The sequence below is a fragment of the Aquila chrysaetos genome, chromosome 22 (genome assembly GCF_900496995.4).
Source record: "Aquila chrysaetos chrysaetos chromosome 22, bAquChr1.4, whole genome shotgun sequence".
NCBI classification, from domain to species: Eukaryota; Metazoa; Chordata; class Aves; order Accipitriformes; family Accipitridae; genus Aquila; species Aquila chrysaetos.
This window is the reverse complement of record NC_044025.1, coordinates 3,527,260-3,542,875: the sequence shown is the minus strand read 5'-3', so window position 1 is coordinate 3,542,875 and position 15,616 is coordinate 3,527,260. Positions and strand designations below refer to the sequence as shown.

Here is a 15,616-nt window from a genome sequence, read left to right as displayed (position 1 = left end):
TGCAATAAAGACAGGGAGGGCTATTTATCACTACAAATTTTGAGGATTTCAGGATTCTTTTTATTATTTTAATATATTTCTTTGGTATTAAATCAGAAAAATGATAAATTACACCTGTCGAGGCTGTTTTTCCTTTTTCCCAGAAAATGATGTACAACCCAATTTCACTGGTCATTTTGGCTTTTAAAGATATGTATTTTTTTCCTATTAAAAACTCTACCAATAGTTTTTTTTTTAATAATAATACTGAAGTACTTTTTATTTCAAACATATGAAGTAGTTTATAACTACTTCCTGGCATTGCAAACTTTGGCCTTTTCACATTATATTAGGGTTTTTTTAAAAGGCATTAAGTATATATTGCTTTGAAAGAAATAGTGTATTGTTAAGATGCTGGATCCAGTGGATCAATTTTCAGTATTTGATATAGATTAAATTGTGGCTAGCCTGAAAGGTTAAAATAATAATTTATTTAATTTCGGTACCTTCCTGTACGTCAGTCAGCTTCTACACAGTCTTAGAAATTGGTATTTTTTCTTTTTTTATGTGTATAATAGCCTTTTTCTAAAGGATAATCTAGAATTAAAAGCAAACCATAATTCCAGCAACCGTACTATGTAAAAGGGAAAAAAAAAAAAAAAAAAAAAGGGAAGAAAAAACGTAAGACAGTATTAACAACAAAGGCAACAAATGATTGGAGCTGGTGTCATGGTTTACATTACTTTCACAATTATTCCAGGTTTGCATATTTCGAAATATATTAGCCCAATTTGATTTCAAAGCTCAGTTATTTGAATTATAAATCATTATGTCCCTCCTAGCTGATCAGTCGTGAAATATCTTTGAATTCATTTACATAATGGAATATGTTAGTCATTCCTTTATGTCTTTGAAGCCATAGTGCTCTCTCATGCATGTTTAGTTCTTTCTAATAATTAACTTTTCCACCGTATATTTTTATAGAAAAATAACTACAGTTTCATTGTTATTTTCTACAATAACTTGGGGTAAAGTATTTATAGTCTCTCAAAAATTCTTTATCCATGTCTTTGTTAGCTTTATGTTATGAAAGGCTCTCCCTTGTAATGGGCAGGGGGGGAACAACTATGTAGCTTTGCAATATAAAACCAGGTAATATGTGTCAAATGTTATAGATTGACAGAGGAACATCATCTTAAAACTAGATTAGGAGATTTTCCAATAGCAGCTATAAAACCTATTCTTAAACTTTTACCTGTTTAAAAAAAAATTAATCCATTTAAAATGAAAAGGGAAATTGTTTATTCCCATAAAAGTAATCGAACTCTTCAGTCAATTATGTGCAGTAATGGCAGAGTGAAGCAAGCACTCAAAACAAAAAAAGAAAAGAAAATAGTAACAATAATAAGTGTTACGGGTATTTGTAAAACCTTCTGTGTTTGTACAGGACTGTAGGCACTACTGTACAGTCTAAAGTTATGCAGTCATACTGATTATTTCTTAAAGAACTTGATCAATGTCAGGGATGAACAGTGTTCAGTAAACTAATAGTTTTTATACTATTCGTTGTAGAATGTACAAGCCCATAAGTCATTTCATTTATGTGATGCCTTCAGTACTTATGAATGTTCCTGGGGTTTGAATTTTTCTGTGGCATTCCTGAAAAAGTGTATTAGCATACTTGGATATCATAAAGCCTTTTACATCCCCATTTTACAGATGCAGAACTGAGACAGTGAAATTTGAGTGACTGGCCGAAAGTCATACTGCAATTTTACGTCAAATGAAGGAGAAGCAGGAGTCAGAAAATCCAGGCCGTTGCTTTGGCCATTCTCTTGCTCCTTGTTACAAGCGTCCCTCGCGGCAGCGGTTACCTCTGTACAGAAGCTCACAAAGATGTCGGCATGGCTCTTTTTGGAATACACAGTATTATCTCCCCTGCCCAACCCCAAACGTTTGAATCGTCTGAGACAGGGAATTAGCGTGTGCTCGTGCTATTAAAGATGTTCGTAATTCACAGAGCTAGGAAAGGACTCGAGTTGTGAAACAAGTCTTAACCGTCTGAACTATAAGGGCTTCTATAACAACAGTTTTTGCAAACTCAACTTTTGATTTCAATATTCCTCACGCTTTTTAAAAGAAACCTGAAGAAAAATATGGCATTTCATCAGGTATAACTACCTAGTAAGTCATGCTAGCATCTGCGATCTGTACAGTAGGCGCAGTCCAGGAAATACGTTGCTTCTGCGTCATTTAGCGTGCATCTCCGCGGGAGCCTTTGTAGGCGAGCCGGTGCACGCAGGCTCGGGCTCGTCCTCCCGGACCGGGCCAGGCGCGTCGGCCCGCGCGTCGCGCAGCGTCACGCAGCGTCGCGCAGCATCGCGCAGCCCCGACCGGCGGACCTGCCAGCGGGACGGGCCTCGGGAGCAGCGCGGGGTGCCCGGGGCCGTGCTCCTCTGGTCAGACCCGGCCAGCTGGGCCGTCGCTGGCCTCCCGTTAGACAGTTCGGGGGGTGGGAGATTTCGGGTCACGCTTAGCAGTACTCGGTTAGGTTTGCTTTGTACTCTGTGAGGTCGGAGGAACTGGGATTCCTGTGGGAGTATCCATAGGTGCGGCCAGAATTCCCAGCTGTACCGGCCCGTTACGGACTTTCCTCTGGCTCTGAGACTTTGTATGTTCTTCAGAAATTTCCGTTCAGTTCTTGTACGTCTGAAAATACTTTGGTTAAGCGTTTAACGTACCTTAGTATGTATGAGATGTATTTTTATCTGTCGTAACTGTAACGAATGAAATGTGATTTTTGATGGGCCTGGAAGATCACCTCTGATTTTGAGGCCGTTACTTCAATGCTGCTTAGGGCTGCTGCCAGTCCCGTTGCCAAGTGCCAGGCGTCTTCAATGCAGGCAGTTGCAAAACCATTTTTTTTTGTTTGTTTGTTTTTAACATGCTGATGACATGGGCCTATCTGGGGAAAAACCAGCACCATTTATTATCAGAAACTCTCTGTTTAATTATAAAAGTCATTCAGTTCATTCGTCTCTTTTGTGACTAGAATATATGCCACGAAAAGTAATTGCTTTAATTAATAATAGATTATGGTCTTTGATGTTCTAAAGAATATCTCTATGACATATATTTCTAGATGAAATTCGGATTTTTTAATTTTTTTTTTTTAACGTACACTTGTTGTTTCAGTTAGGACTTTTTTCTCACTAAAAACTCCTGAAAGTTTGTACAACCTGATAATGTAATCATAATGCTGCGAGGCTGATTTTTCCTTAACACCTGGTACTTATAGTCTCCTGAAAAAGCTTGTGAAAATAGAGGCTGTGAAATTCATGCTTCAAAATCACACAGTAAGTTTTCTTACTATGTTAAAAAGCATTGTGTGTAGTAAATTTTGTAGAATGCTTAACTTTTCATACACTTATGTTTCAACAGAGTAAGCACTTCCCTTTCTTGGGCATCAGTGATAATTACAGCCTCAGTGACCTTAGGTGCCGGACAGTGTTCTACACTGCTCTCACTCGTCTTCTCATGGTAGATTTAGGTAAGGTCCACCTCCCATGTCCCTGAGACACCTTGCTGTCTTGTGTAGTACTATGAATTTTTAAGGTTATTAAACCAATCAAACAGCAGCTTAATTGTACAGTAAATATGTTATAGTTGGTATTTAAATCACTGCCTATCAACTTTTGAGATTTATGGCATTAAGCAATAACACTGTATTTGTTTGTTGTCTTCTGTTGAAGAAATAAGTGAGATGAGTTGATTTTGTGCAGAGAAGCACTTCTTGTATTAACGATAAGGATTTACAACATTAAGTGCCTGAGTAAGTGTTTTGCGTTTCCAGGTAACATACCAATTATGCCAGAACCTTCTAGCTTCTAGTAGAAGGTTTTTTAATTTCACTTCTTCATGCAAGTTCCCAATATACAAAGACCCTCCGAGTTTTAATAAACATTGACAAGAGTTCTGCAGCTCAATCAGCAATACTTAAAACATGCACTTGGCATTACCTTTTGAGTTGTCCTTTGGAAATTAGAGAGGTTAGACACATGTAAGGCCCAGTGCATGCTTTAATCGTTAAATGTGGTAGAGGACTCGGTCACCTTGAATCCAGGCACTGCCCTCGGCCACCGGAGTGAAATGCAGAACTCTGTCTGCGTGATTAGCTCTCTGTCGTCTGAGTGGAGAAGGCTGGGCTTGTCAAAACGAACGCTGAAACGAATCGTGTGTTAAAGCAGCTGATGGTGAAGAATGCTGCCTCTGATCAGAGGCCCCGCTCAGAGTTGTGGGCTTATGGCTGCTGAGGGTCTGCCTTACAGACTGCTTTCCTGAGGATGGATGCCTGCAGGTGTTCCGAGGGGGGCCGCTGCTGAGGGCCTTCAAAAAATAAGAAGGCAAGTCTTTTGTGTCCTGATTTCCAGCCCTCATGCAAGGACTTAGCTAGGCAACATGTGTGCAGAAGAGAGCGACACAGACAGTCATAAGCCAACAGAAGTTGTTACTCCCCTTGCTGATGGCGGGTGCCTGTACTGTCTACTGCTGCACGGTGCTGAAAACAGTTAACTTCGAGGCAAGACCGAACCACATTTATCAGCGTTTTCTTAAAGAACGGCAACTGTGAGCTGGATCTGCGTTTATTTGCGGTTAAACTGCTTTCAGTACTGGCTCAGTGTTGTGTGACATAAGCAATAGGTACATTTTCTAATATAAAATGGGTTACACATGCAATTTCAGTAACTTTTCCTACAGGGGAAAAAAAAAAAGATTTGGTAAAAACAAGATCACAGGTGTTAAAAATTACAACTCAAAGTAAAGGTTGTGTAAATATGTGTCGGACAAAACGCAGGCACGTGACTTAGGAATGGCTGCAAGCTGATAGAGGTCGTTGTGATTCCTCTGGATAACAACTCTACAAGATCTGAAATGATCAGGAGTATCTGGAAAAAGCATACGTCAGTCTTGTGGCTATTGTCCTTTGTGTTCTTACTGGAATAAACTTGTTTGGGTTTGAACTGATAGAAAAGCACATCTAGAGACACAAACAGGTGTAAGTTGCCTTTTAGGATCCTAATTTAATAAGTAAGGTGTACACAAACTATCCTTTCAATGTGTTTGTGCAGCACTAAATGGCAGTATTCATACCTTGTGAATCAAAAGATATTTTCAAACTGTGAAAACTGGCATTTTTAGACAAAAAAGCATTTAACCATGTTTCCTTTCTGTTTTTTTTTTTTTTTTTTTTTCAAATTAAATGAAGAGCTTTATATAAAATCCTTTCATATGAATGATAAACAATTTACGTGGAAACAAAATTAAGATGAATTTTTATTGGTGGGGGTTGTTTTAAGTAATTGTTTGATGTAGAAATATTTTTGGAGGTTAGTTGAATACAGTAAGTTCAGAATATTTACATTTTAAACAATGTGCTGCTGTTGGAGTAACTGGCAAAGTTTAATTGTAGTAGGAAAGAACAGTAATATATTAATTGGTATTTGCTTCACAATGCACTTCAGTTTCTGTTGAATTACTTTAACCTCATATGAATATAATTAGACTTTGAATTCCTTATGTGCCCCAGGTTGTGTTTTTAATAATTTTTTTGGCATTTAGAATTGCATAATTTTGTCCAAGATTCTTAATCCAAGATTTCTAAAATAAACTGAATATTCTTTTGTGTGTATAACCAAAACTAATACACCACCAGTAAAAGTAATGTTTAAATAAAAGTTTTTACTAGGATTAATAAGTTTTAATCACTTTTTCTTCTGCACTACCAAGAGGAGTACATCTAAGCTGTAGAAAATACCTTCAGGAGCTATTCAGCATGATTTGTCAGTGTCCTGTACTTACAGGTATATGCAGTCATGCTCAGTGCCAAACCTCTCCAAACACTATTGCTGTAAGCCACACACAGATCTACTGTAACTTACAAGTGAGGCATCTCTTTTCTTTCAAAGGACATAATAAGGATGTGTACCTGTAGTCTGAATTATAGCAAATGAACAATTTACCATGGTAGGTTTGAGTAGGATAGTTTCTTCCTTTCCTTAATAATACTGTACTGTTCATGGGATGTCAATGTGGCTTGTACAGGAATGCAAAAAAAATGTATAGGTAGTAATTTGTGTTGCTTTTCTAAAACTTACAAATTATTTTATTAATAGGGCAATACTATATAGGATCCTAATTGTATAGTCTTTCTTCATTGCCTACACTGAAATTTAAAACAGAAACAGCACATGGGATTTCCCCTTACCCCATTTCCAGAACTAGCTGGTTTGTCATTAAAGTGTTGGTTCCAATCAGCATTGGCCATTCTGGTAGTTCTTTGGTCTTCTCAACTTTTTAACAAAGTATGCTTGAGATTCTACCTTCAGGAAGGGTTCATCTTGAATTTGGATGTGTACATAGTGTCTTTGTGGAGGTTGTCTTCCAATGATATGCAGCACTCTAGATGAGATGGAATATTACTTTTGCTATCTTGTGATAATTCAGGTTTTTCCTGAGAACTCTATAAATGGCAACTGAGCCCTGATCCTGCATAGAGCAGTATCCAAATGACTTTTGTTAGTCTGTACGCTAGCATGGGACAATGCTAGCACAGGACTCTTTCTAAATGATTGGGGCTTTGGGTTTTTTTGGCTCTGAGGAAAATCTGATAAGCGATTAAGAGGAGAAAAGCGTCAGGGATATGCAATATATATAGAAATAGCGTGACTCCTAGGAGGGTTAGAGGAAGCTGATGCTGGTTGAGCAGAGAGGTTGAGAGCACAGAAACTAATACTGTATTGGAACTGCTTGGGGAGCTGGAGTCGGTGAAGTAAGGAGATAGAAGCAAAAAGCTGGGGTTACTGTGAGTAATCGGAAGAGGACACAAGAGTCCAGAAATGACAAATAAAAAGACTGACTTGTGTTGAAAGGAGCAGAGAGAAGATGGCAGAGGAGACAGGCAAAGATGGACAGGATTGGATTTTCCCAAAGTCCACGAGATCCTGTGGCTGCCAGCAGTAGCTCTGAAATCTAAGACAAACCGTCTCACCCCCTTTGGTTCTCTTGCAGGTGCAGGATGCAAGTCACAGATTTAGGCAGTTACTTTGCTAGTTTAAGAAAGGTCTTGAGCATAGATTGCAATTTGAAGGCTCTGTAACTGTGGCTGACCAGTGCAGTAGCAGTAAGTTATTGAAAGTATTTCCTTTGCTTTTAAAAAGAACAGGGGGCACGAAAGCCCTGTATGAAAAGGAAGCACTTAAGGTCACAGAGCCAAGTATTCAGAACTGAGGAAATGCCATAATTGGGATTGCCTCTGCAACTTTCCTTTCCTCTCCATTGTAAATATTTACATTGTTATGAGGCAATTCTAGTTGCAGGATCACAATTATTTCTCTCAGAGGATGTTTGCCTCTTTCGGTTCAGAAGATGTGTCATCCTAGCTTAATGAGAAGCTACTGAGTGTTTTGATTTTTGGTTTTTTTTTCTGTGTTGTCATCTGGATTTATGTGTTTGTCCATGGTTTGCTTTCTGTTGTGACTTTTTTTTCTTCCTGACCTTTTTTTCTTGGCCTTTTCTGTCTTTCTTACTGTTGTACGGGGGTGAGTGATTTGGTCTTCGCAGTATCCCTAGAGGTAAGAGGCTGGAATTAGGCCCATTTTAGAGACGGGTGTATGAACTAAACTGTAAAGCTTACACCACTAACTTTGCACAACCAGTTTGACACACAAAAGACTCCTCCTAACTTCAGTTGCAGCTTAGTTTGCCAGACTTTGCCAATGAAGAGAGAAGGGAGAGAAGCCCTATAGCAAAGAGCTCTTTAAAGAACATAAATTAAATTCCTACTCTGAATTACTCTCGAGGGGAATCTGCATGCGAGAGGCAAGCTACCCTCATTAAGGGCCTAAAGATAAGTAGCAGGAGTACCAATCCTCGTGCAAATTGCCATTTCTAAAAAGTTGTTGTTTATAGTTACTTGTTCAGTGTCACGACAAAACAAAAACAATCCAGACTTCCAGGTTATCTCCTTCAACTGTCTAACCAAGACAATCTCTTTTTTTCCCTACCCACAACATCTTGTTTCATTTACTCTTAAATTCACACCTTCTGAAACAATGAGGCAATACTGTCACACAAATAACCCCAAAACAGTCCGGATTTATTTCCACACCAGCTTCATTCTGTGTACTAAATAGGTAGGAGGTAGAGAAAATAGCATATGATCATAAAAGGCTGCGATTTAAACATTATACTACAAAGTACACATGTGAAAGGGTCTAATTTATTGTTGCAGTTTTAAATGTAACATTTTCTAACTGTTGAGTTTTGACTTTCTTACGTGAATATTCTTCTAGACTACTGAACAAATGCTGTCAGATTAACAGAGAAAACAGAAATATGAAAAGAAGAAAGATGTGAAATGCAGTGACATGCCAGTCTCGGATACAAGTTGTTTACGATCAACAATTTGTCGTCTTTGTTTATAGCTCAGTAAAAATATGTCAAACCTCAGGTTTTTGTTCCTGTAGGTCATATGAAAGTTCCCATGATGTCAGTGAGATTTTTCTGTAAAAGCCTAGGAGACTGACCCTTCTGAACAGCACTGTGAATATGATGTGATGGTTTTGCTGTTTTGTTTTGGTTTCTTTTCCTGTAGGTGAAGACGAGGATGAGTTCGAGAATTTCATGCTCCCCCTCACAGTTTCGTTTGAAAGCGTGACTCAGATATTCAACAGTAGTTTTGAACAAGAAGAAGCAAAGGTAGGTGTATTTCAGTTATAGGGAAGGAAATTATTGATGGAAAAAACTAATAGTGGGGCAAGCATTTAACAACAAGCTTGTCATCTCTTCTGTCAGTCTCTCTTGGCATGTATATATCTGTATACTTCCATGTATATTTATACCTGTATGCATTTATATAATTAGGAATGTAGACAGTAGAGATACAAAGGCTACAAATTACTATCCTAAATAAACTTTGTAAAAGATTTTATAAAGGCCTTTGGATTTTTCAGTACTTTGCAGATCAAGTGACCCCATTTGAGCCCCATTTACAATCAAAGGGACAAATTTGTCTTCAGTGATAGCTTATCTGTTTCATATGTAATATTCTTCTTTGCCATGCAAGTATCCTGTTTGTGTATATTAACATATTTATTTGGGGGTATGAAGAGACATGTTGTAACACACTTGATAAAACACTGCTGCTTTAAAGTATTTTTTCAGACAAGAATTTATTATATAAATCAAGACTTTATTAAATGGCTGGGCATATATGTATAAATAGGAACTGGTCTTGAAGTATTGCACCCTTAAACTGAACAAAGTGATTAGGATAACTGATAGCTAAATAAGGTTTTTATGTGCCTGTGGGAGCCATATTAGGATTGATTTGACAAGTCAGTTCAGCTGTGGCAACAGTCATAATATCTAACACAACATTATGTTTTATTAGTAAAATCCTTAAGTGTAGCAAGCTGTTTGTGTCAAAACAACAGTATGTTTTAGGGAAGAAAAAGATTTGCTAGATACAAGCTGCATCATCAGGAATGATAATATATTAGAGCACTGTTGCATTAAAGAGATCCCCTTCTACTGTCACTGAATAAATAGTTAACAATGCACACTGGAGTCTTGCTTCAGCTACACAGGGTAATTTTGAAGAAACCCTAACAGTAATTTTAATTTGCTGTTTTAAAATATGGTGGAAACTTAAATACTGTATCATCATATTTATCCACTTCCTTTCATAAGAAAATAAACAGATATGCTAGAAATACTTAGTAAATAATTTGTCTGCAGTACATCTCTGACATTACCAGAAGATGCACGGTTCACAACAATTGCTTGAATTAAGCTACTATTTTTTAAAAAATAGTACTTAAAGTTATTTCAGCAATTATTTAATTGTGGTTTCCTCATTTGTTGTTGCTTTATGTATTTAATTTTAATAACTTTTAATTTATGAAATAGACGCAGCTCAGACGCAGTTCATCTATCTTGGATTCACCTCTTGTATTTTCAAGTTATAAATCCTAAAAATTAGAACAAAGAGGTAATTTGCTAGCATTACCTTTTCTATAGGAAACTGTATTTATCTCATGCGAGGATTCAGTTTATTAAAATAATTTTGCCGTTGTCCTGTCTGGTTTGCTTGAAACCATCTTAGTAGAGAAATTTTAATGGAGTGCCAGTGATATATTCCTAAACTAGCAAGTTCTTAACGACCCTGGAAAGTGACTGCTTGATTACACTTTAACGGTATTTGCAAATAAAATCACAAGTAATTAAGGGGAAATCTCCAGGCTTTTGAGCAAGTTTGATGCATGATAACTGCCTGATTCAGCTTCATCTAGAGTAATGCTGTGTAGACAAGAGCTACTGAGATCAATAGCAACATAATGATAGTGGCAGAATTAAGTGAGTAACCTGAGAACTGTGTCTTCAAAATGCATGCAGCTGCCACAAGCCAGGGCCACACAGTGCACTCCGTGCTTCCGTCCTAAATGTTCATCAAAAGACGCCCTGCAGGAAAATGGAGTTAGATGCTCTTTATTGCTGATCGTGTCTCTTGCCACATTTATCAGGGAAATTGGATTAGCAGTTGGCAGCTGCAGGTAGACAAGGTTCTGCAGTGATTAAATATGCAGCTTGGCTGCATTTGTTGTGACAGACCTTTAGTAAATTCTACTGTAAGCACCATCTGTCTAATTTGTATAAAGAAAACTTGGTGCTTTAAGCTACTGATAAAGAACTAAATCTGTTGCTTTATCATAAACAAAACTTTTGCTCTAAATTCTCTTAAACATAATTTATTAGGTTAAAGCTATTTTTCTATCATGATGAATAAATAATACATGCAAAAGCGCTTTCAGGTACTTCATTTTGCAAGTACTAAAAACAAAAACGGTTCAGTTCTTCAATAAAATGCTTAGTATTCCAATCCACAGGGAGATGACACTGTTAAAATATCACTGTGAAAATGGTCCAGGACTGCCAAATTCATTTAATTTGTGGTTTTTACTAGGACTTTCTAACTGGCTAGGGTTTTTTTTTGGTTTTTTAATATTTCTGAAATACGCCACTGAAAACCAGTCACAACAAGGGAGCTCGCTCTTTTTAAAATACATTTGTAATCATTAAATCTGCATACAAAACATATGTTTAGGTTTCTTTACTAGGGAGATCAAATTTAATTGAAGATGGCTTAAGTAATTATGTGCTTTGCTTTCCTTTTTCCTCCTTTTTTTTTTTTTTTTTTTTTTTTTTTGGCTACTTCCTTCTGCACATTTTTATATTAATAGGAAAAATGTCCAGTATTAAAACAGGGGCTAATTTTCTCCCAAGAATTTCAAGGTTTCTCTTGACAATCCGGTTAAGTAATATATCGACTGGGTAGCCAGAATCTCAGTAGTACTTTGTTTATAGTTGTGACATCATCAGATCTGCTAGAAACGCATGAAAAAAGGGATCTGAGGAAAAAGCAGTTAAATAGCAACATGCTATCTTTAGCTGGTTTGTAGAAACTCCATGCTGTTAAATTATTTAAAATCCTTGATTTTCAGCTTGCACACATTAAAAGTTTTCACACTAAGTGCCAAATGTTGCAAACAGCACTTTAACAGAATGATTTTGCTTTGATCCCTGTAGCAGTTCCTGAATAATTTATCACAGGTTATTGCCTTAATTCTGGAGAGGGATAGAGCAATAAAGGCAGATGAAAACACTCCAGTTGAAACACCTTGGGGCCTGCTCATTCCTCTGACACGGCTCTTTTGTTGGAACTATTTAGAGGTTATTAAGACGTGTCTCCAGAATTAAGAGTATGCTGTAAGGATGAAGACAGCCATCTTAATTCTAAAGACAAAGCGCAATGACCCTTCACCTTTTTTTTCCTTTGTTGTTATTATATAGTAGAATTATGAGGGTAATATTATAGCTGCACCCAGTAGTGCCACTATAGTTAAGGGTCTGTCAGACTTTCCATTACAAGCCCCGTTTTGGGGGTGGGTGGCGTGAGCAGTCTCGTCTGTTTTAAATTGCATTAGTCAGACACTTGGCACGTGTTGGCAAGTCATAGGGTTTTTTCTGTGAATATTTAAATCTTCAGCTCCTTTCCTTTGAAAAATCCATTGAAAAGTCTTCAGGACTTTGAAACAAAATACTTGAATTTATTTTAAAAATGGCTTGGTTTTAATTAATCTTAAGTCAGCCTAGCACTGATACTCAGGGAAGAATATTTCAAAACCGAAATTTGAACAAAATTGTTTCATTAGCGTGAAATGCAGTTTTTAAACCCACATGCTACTGACAAGATCCTCTTGCTACATTTCTTGTATTTACTGCTCTTCACTTCTCATTTTACTCGTTTTGCAGTTGCTGGTGGTGTTACTAACTGTCTCTTTGCCCCAGAAATGGCTGGTGTGCAGCAGTGAATGAAGCAGTAGCTTCATGTATTCTTCAAATTACTCTGTTAAGTTTGCAAGGCACTTCGAATCTCACAGGATGACAGACAAAAAGTAGATGTATAAGTGTATAATGTTGTTTGTCATTAATACATTTTATGCACATAAGTGCTATTTGAAAACTCATAATGGACTAAAACTAGACTGTCTTGGGATTTTGGGGGGGGGGGGGGGGGGCGTTCTTACTAAATGTGACTTAAGCAAGCATGGAATCTAGCGTGATTTTTGGTCCTGTTGGAGTTTAAAGGTTATTTTACCAGTGACTTAAATGGATCAGGATTTATCTCAGGATTCTGTAGGCTATTCTATAGGCTGTTCGGACATTGCCAGCTGTAGGCAGTGTTATTTTATAAAGTTGAGTTCCAATGGATAATGTCTAAAACACTGAGTTTGCTGGGATTTTACAGGACAAGAATTTTATGGTGCCCTGTAGGTTGAGGTCATTTATTAAGAATAGTGTGGTTAATGGTATGGGCTTTTTAATAACAATACCTGAATTTAAAGAATAGAAAAATGAGAAATGTAGTTTATGTAGTAGTTATTCTCCTTTCTTTAGAATTCAGGGTCAAATGGTGTCTGAAATTGCCTGGTGTTTGTGTAGGTTCCCAGAAATCTGATACTATAGTTTAAAGAAAGTTGCACATCTACTTTTATTAATAGTTTTTAAAGTCTCATAACCAAACTGTTTCTTAAATATATTTCAAAAGAGTGTTTTCTTACAACCGGTTGTCTTTATGAAGACAGAATAAGCATGTTAGAGTAGTATGGGTTTGGCTGGTTGTCTTTTTCTAATCCATCTTCTAGAGACCACAGTAAGATGGTGCGCTCTTTCTCTCCCAGCGCATCCTCAAACAAAGGCAAGTTCATGTCTTGCCAGGGGCTGTAGCTCCCCTTCTTCCCAGCTCCAGCCTTTCCTTTGTGCAGTCTTGCTTGTCTCCTTTTTTTGTGGCTAGAATAGGCAAAGGAACCAAAATCAATCTGGAAGGTTTCCACTTCCTTTTATGTATTGTTGCATCTCTGTATCCCTTCAGAAAGAAGTATAAAGTGTTGCTGCCGAGTTCTTTTAATTCTTTATGTTTTGGCCACCATGTCTGCTAAACGGTTATTTTCTGTGTGGACAAAACAGCACACAAAGTATGAAAATACAGATGAATATAAAGATAAAGTAACAGTTTTATATTGCATCTTCTCAGTATTGAACACTTCCTCTCTAGTGATTTCAGAGTCCCATTAAAGTTAATGAGAGTTGAGACCTCTGAGCATCTTGCAAGTTCAGGCCATTTCAATGCACAACAGAAAGGAAATGCAAATATTAAAATACTCCTAGCAACCTCACCAGTGTTTTGCAGAGAACTCAATTTATCCTTGGATAAATCTATGTGCGTGCCATCCAAGTCACTTGGACTAATGGGTCTGTATATGAAAAGTAGAAATTAGCCCTTGTGTAAGATTACATTTAGCAGTTTAACAAGGCATCAGCCGTAATTTGCTCTTTATGTGATCAATTAAAATTAATATGTGAATCTTACCTTTTGTATTTCTCAACACTATAAATATTACAGTGTTAACACCAAGTGGTACATTATTGAAAACTCTTTTTTTTGCCATACTTCTATGATTTTTTTTTTTTTACCAGACTCTGCAGTACTGTGGTCTTTTATTATGAGGGGAAAAAAAAAAAAAAATTAGAAACCCCACCTGCAACACATGGATAAAATTTATTCAAACTACTTAATTGTCAAAAAAGAATATTTGTGTCTAAGTAAATTGAAAAGTTTGTTTATATTGTTAAAATATTTTTCATTCAGTAGTGTTTCTTATTGATGTCTATTAATTATCCTGAAAACATCCCTTTAGTAGGGGCTAATTATCTATGCATAAAATGTTGTCTGCATTTGAGCTGGAAGGATTCTGAAGCCACATTTCAGTCATTAAAGGGAAAAAAAATGCATCTCAGAACTAATGTTAATACAGACAGAGATTTGCATGGTCTTCTGTAAACAAAAAAGTCACTTTGTGAAGAAACCTAACTTGGAAAATTACTTAAAAAAAAAATGTTAAAATAACAGTACAATGAGAATCTCAGTGCAACCTTAATTGTAGCTTGTTATGAGTATCAGTTAGTCTTACACCTCATTCAAAATATTACAAGCTTAAATTAACATTTTATTGTTATTATTACTTTAAATATATTAATACAGGAAGCACTTTTAAACTTTAATACACAGTATTCATATATTACATTTTAATTTGCATTATTCATTAGGATAGCGTATCGAATAATCAAAAGCATTTCCTAAGCATTTTGCTAGTGTTATCACTATAAAACTTGTGGAAATCTTGTTTGTTAAAAGAATCTTTGTGTTTTTTATAAAAAAAGATTTGAGCAAGACATTTAAACTAATGAATCAAAATCAGATATGTGGTCATTATTGGCTGATTATTACTCCATCTGCTCTGTGCTAACGTGAAAATCAATTACTGTGTCTCTTTCCCACTGACAGCGTATGTTGATCGGGCTGGCAAGGGATCTTCGAGGGATTGCCTTTGCACTAAACACAAAGACCAGCTACACCATGCTGTTTGACTGGATGTATCCTTATTACACTATGACAATACCAGCTCTGTGCACAGAGGGATACCAGGCCCCTTGCATTAGTTTAATAGTATGGCACAGTGGGGAAGAGGAAACAAAGCTAAATGAACTAATGTGTAATCAGCTAAAATTACAGCACAATGGCAACCATGCAGTTAACTGGGAAGGACCACAGAGAGGTCACTTTTTTGTTGTGTCACACTACTAATCTAGAAAACATATCCAAGTGCTTTTCTTCCCTTCATAATTCCCTAATGTTTTCATTAAAAAAAGCTGTGTCTTTTAACTCCAAACACAATGTACCTACATTTGGTTTAACATCAGAAGTGCTTAAAAAATACTATACAAGTGCTATCTGGGGAGATTTCTCTCTCTGGTATGAATCATGTCTTTAATTTAGTCAGTTACTTTCTATTTATGTCAACTCTATTAATATCTCAACACCTGCAGTCGTCTTGATCCAGAAGAAAATGGACATCTGAAAACAAAATCAAAAGCTTTAGATTGTAGTTTTCTTCAATAAGTAACGATAATGGAACTCTATTTGCTTTAAATATCATATGCATTTTTATGCCAACAA

General features: G+C 36.7%; 1 protein-coding gene across 3 annotated transcripts in view; it reads left to right on the top strand.

Moving 5' to 3' along the window:
* RANBP17 (RAN binding protein 17) overlaps positions 1–15,616 on the top strand; it is a 164,465-nt gene that overhangs the window by 97,424 nt on the left and 51,425 nt on the right. For all 3 annotated transcript variants that reach the window (XM_041119320.1, XM_029997948.2, XM_041119321.1), the window contains exons 17-20: positions 3,272–3,335; positions 3,421–3,529; positions 8,633–8,736; positions 14,945–15,033. In XM_041119320.1, the coding sequence (XP_040975254.1) occupies positions 3,272–3,335; positions 3,421–3,529; positions 8,633–8,736; positions 14,945–15,033 (366 nt within the window). The remainder of the gene's footprint in view (positions 1–3,271; positions 3,336–3,420; positions 3,530–8,632; positions 8,737–14,944; positions 15,034–15,616) is intronic.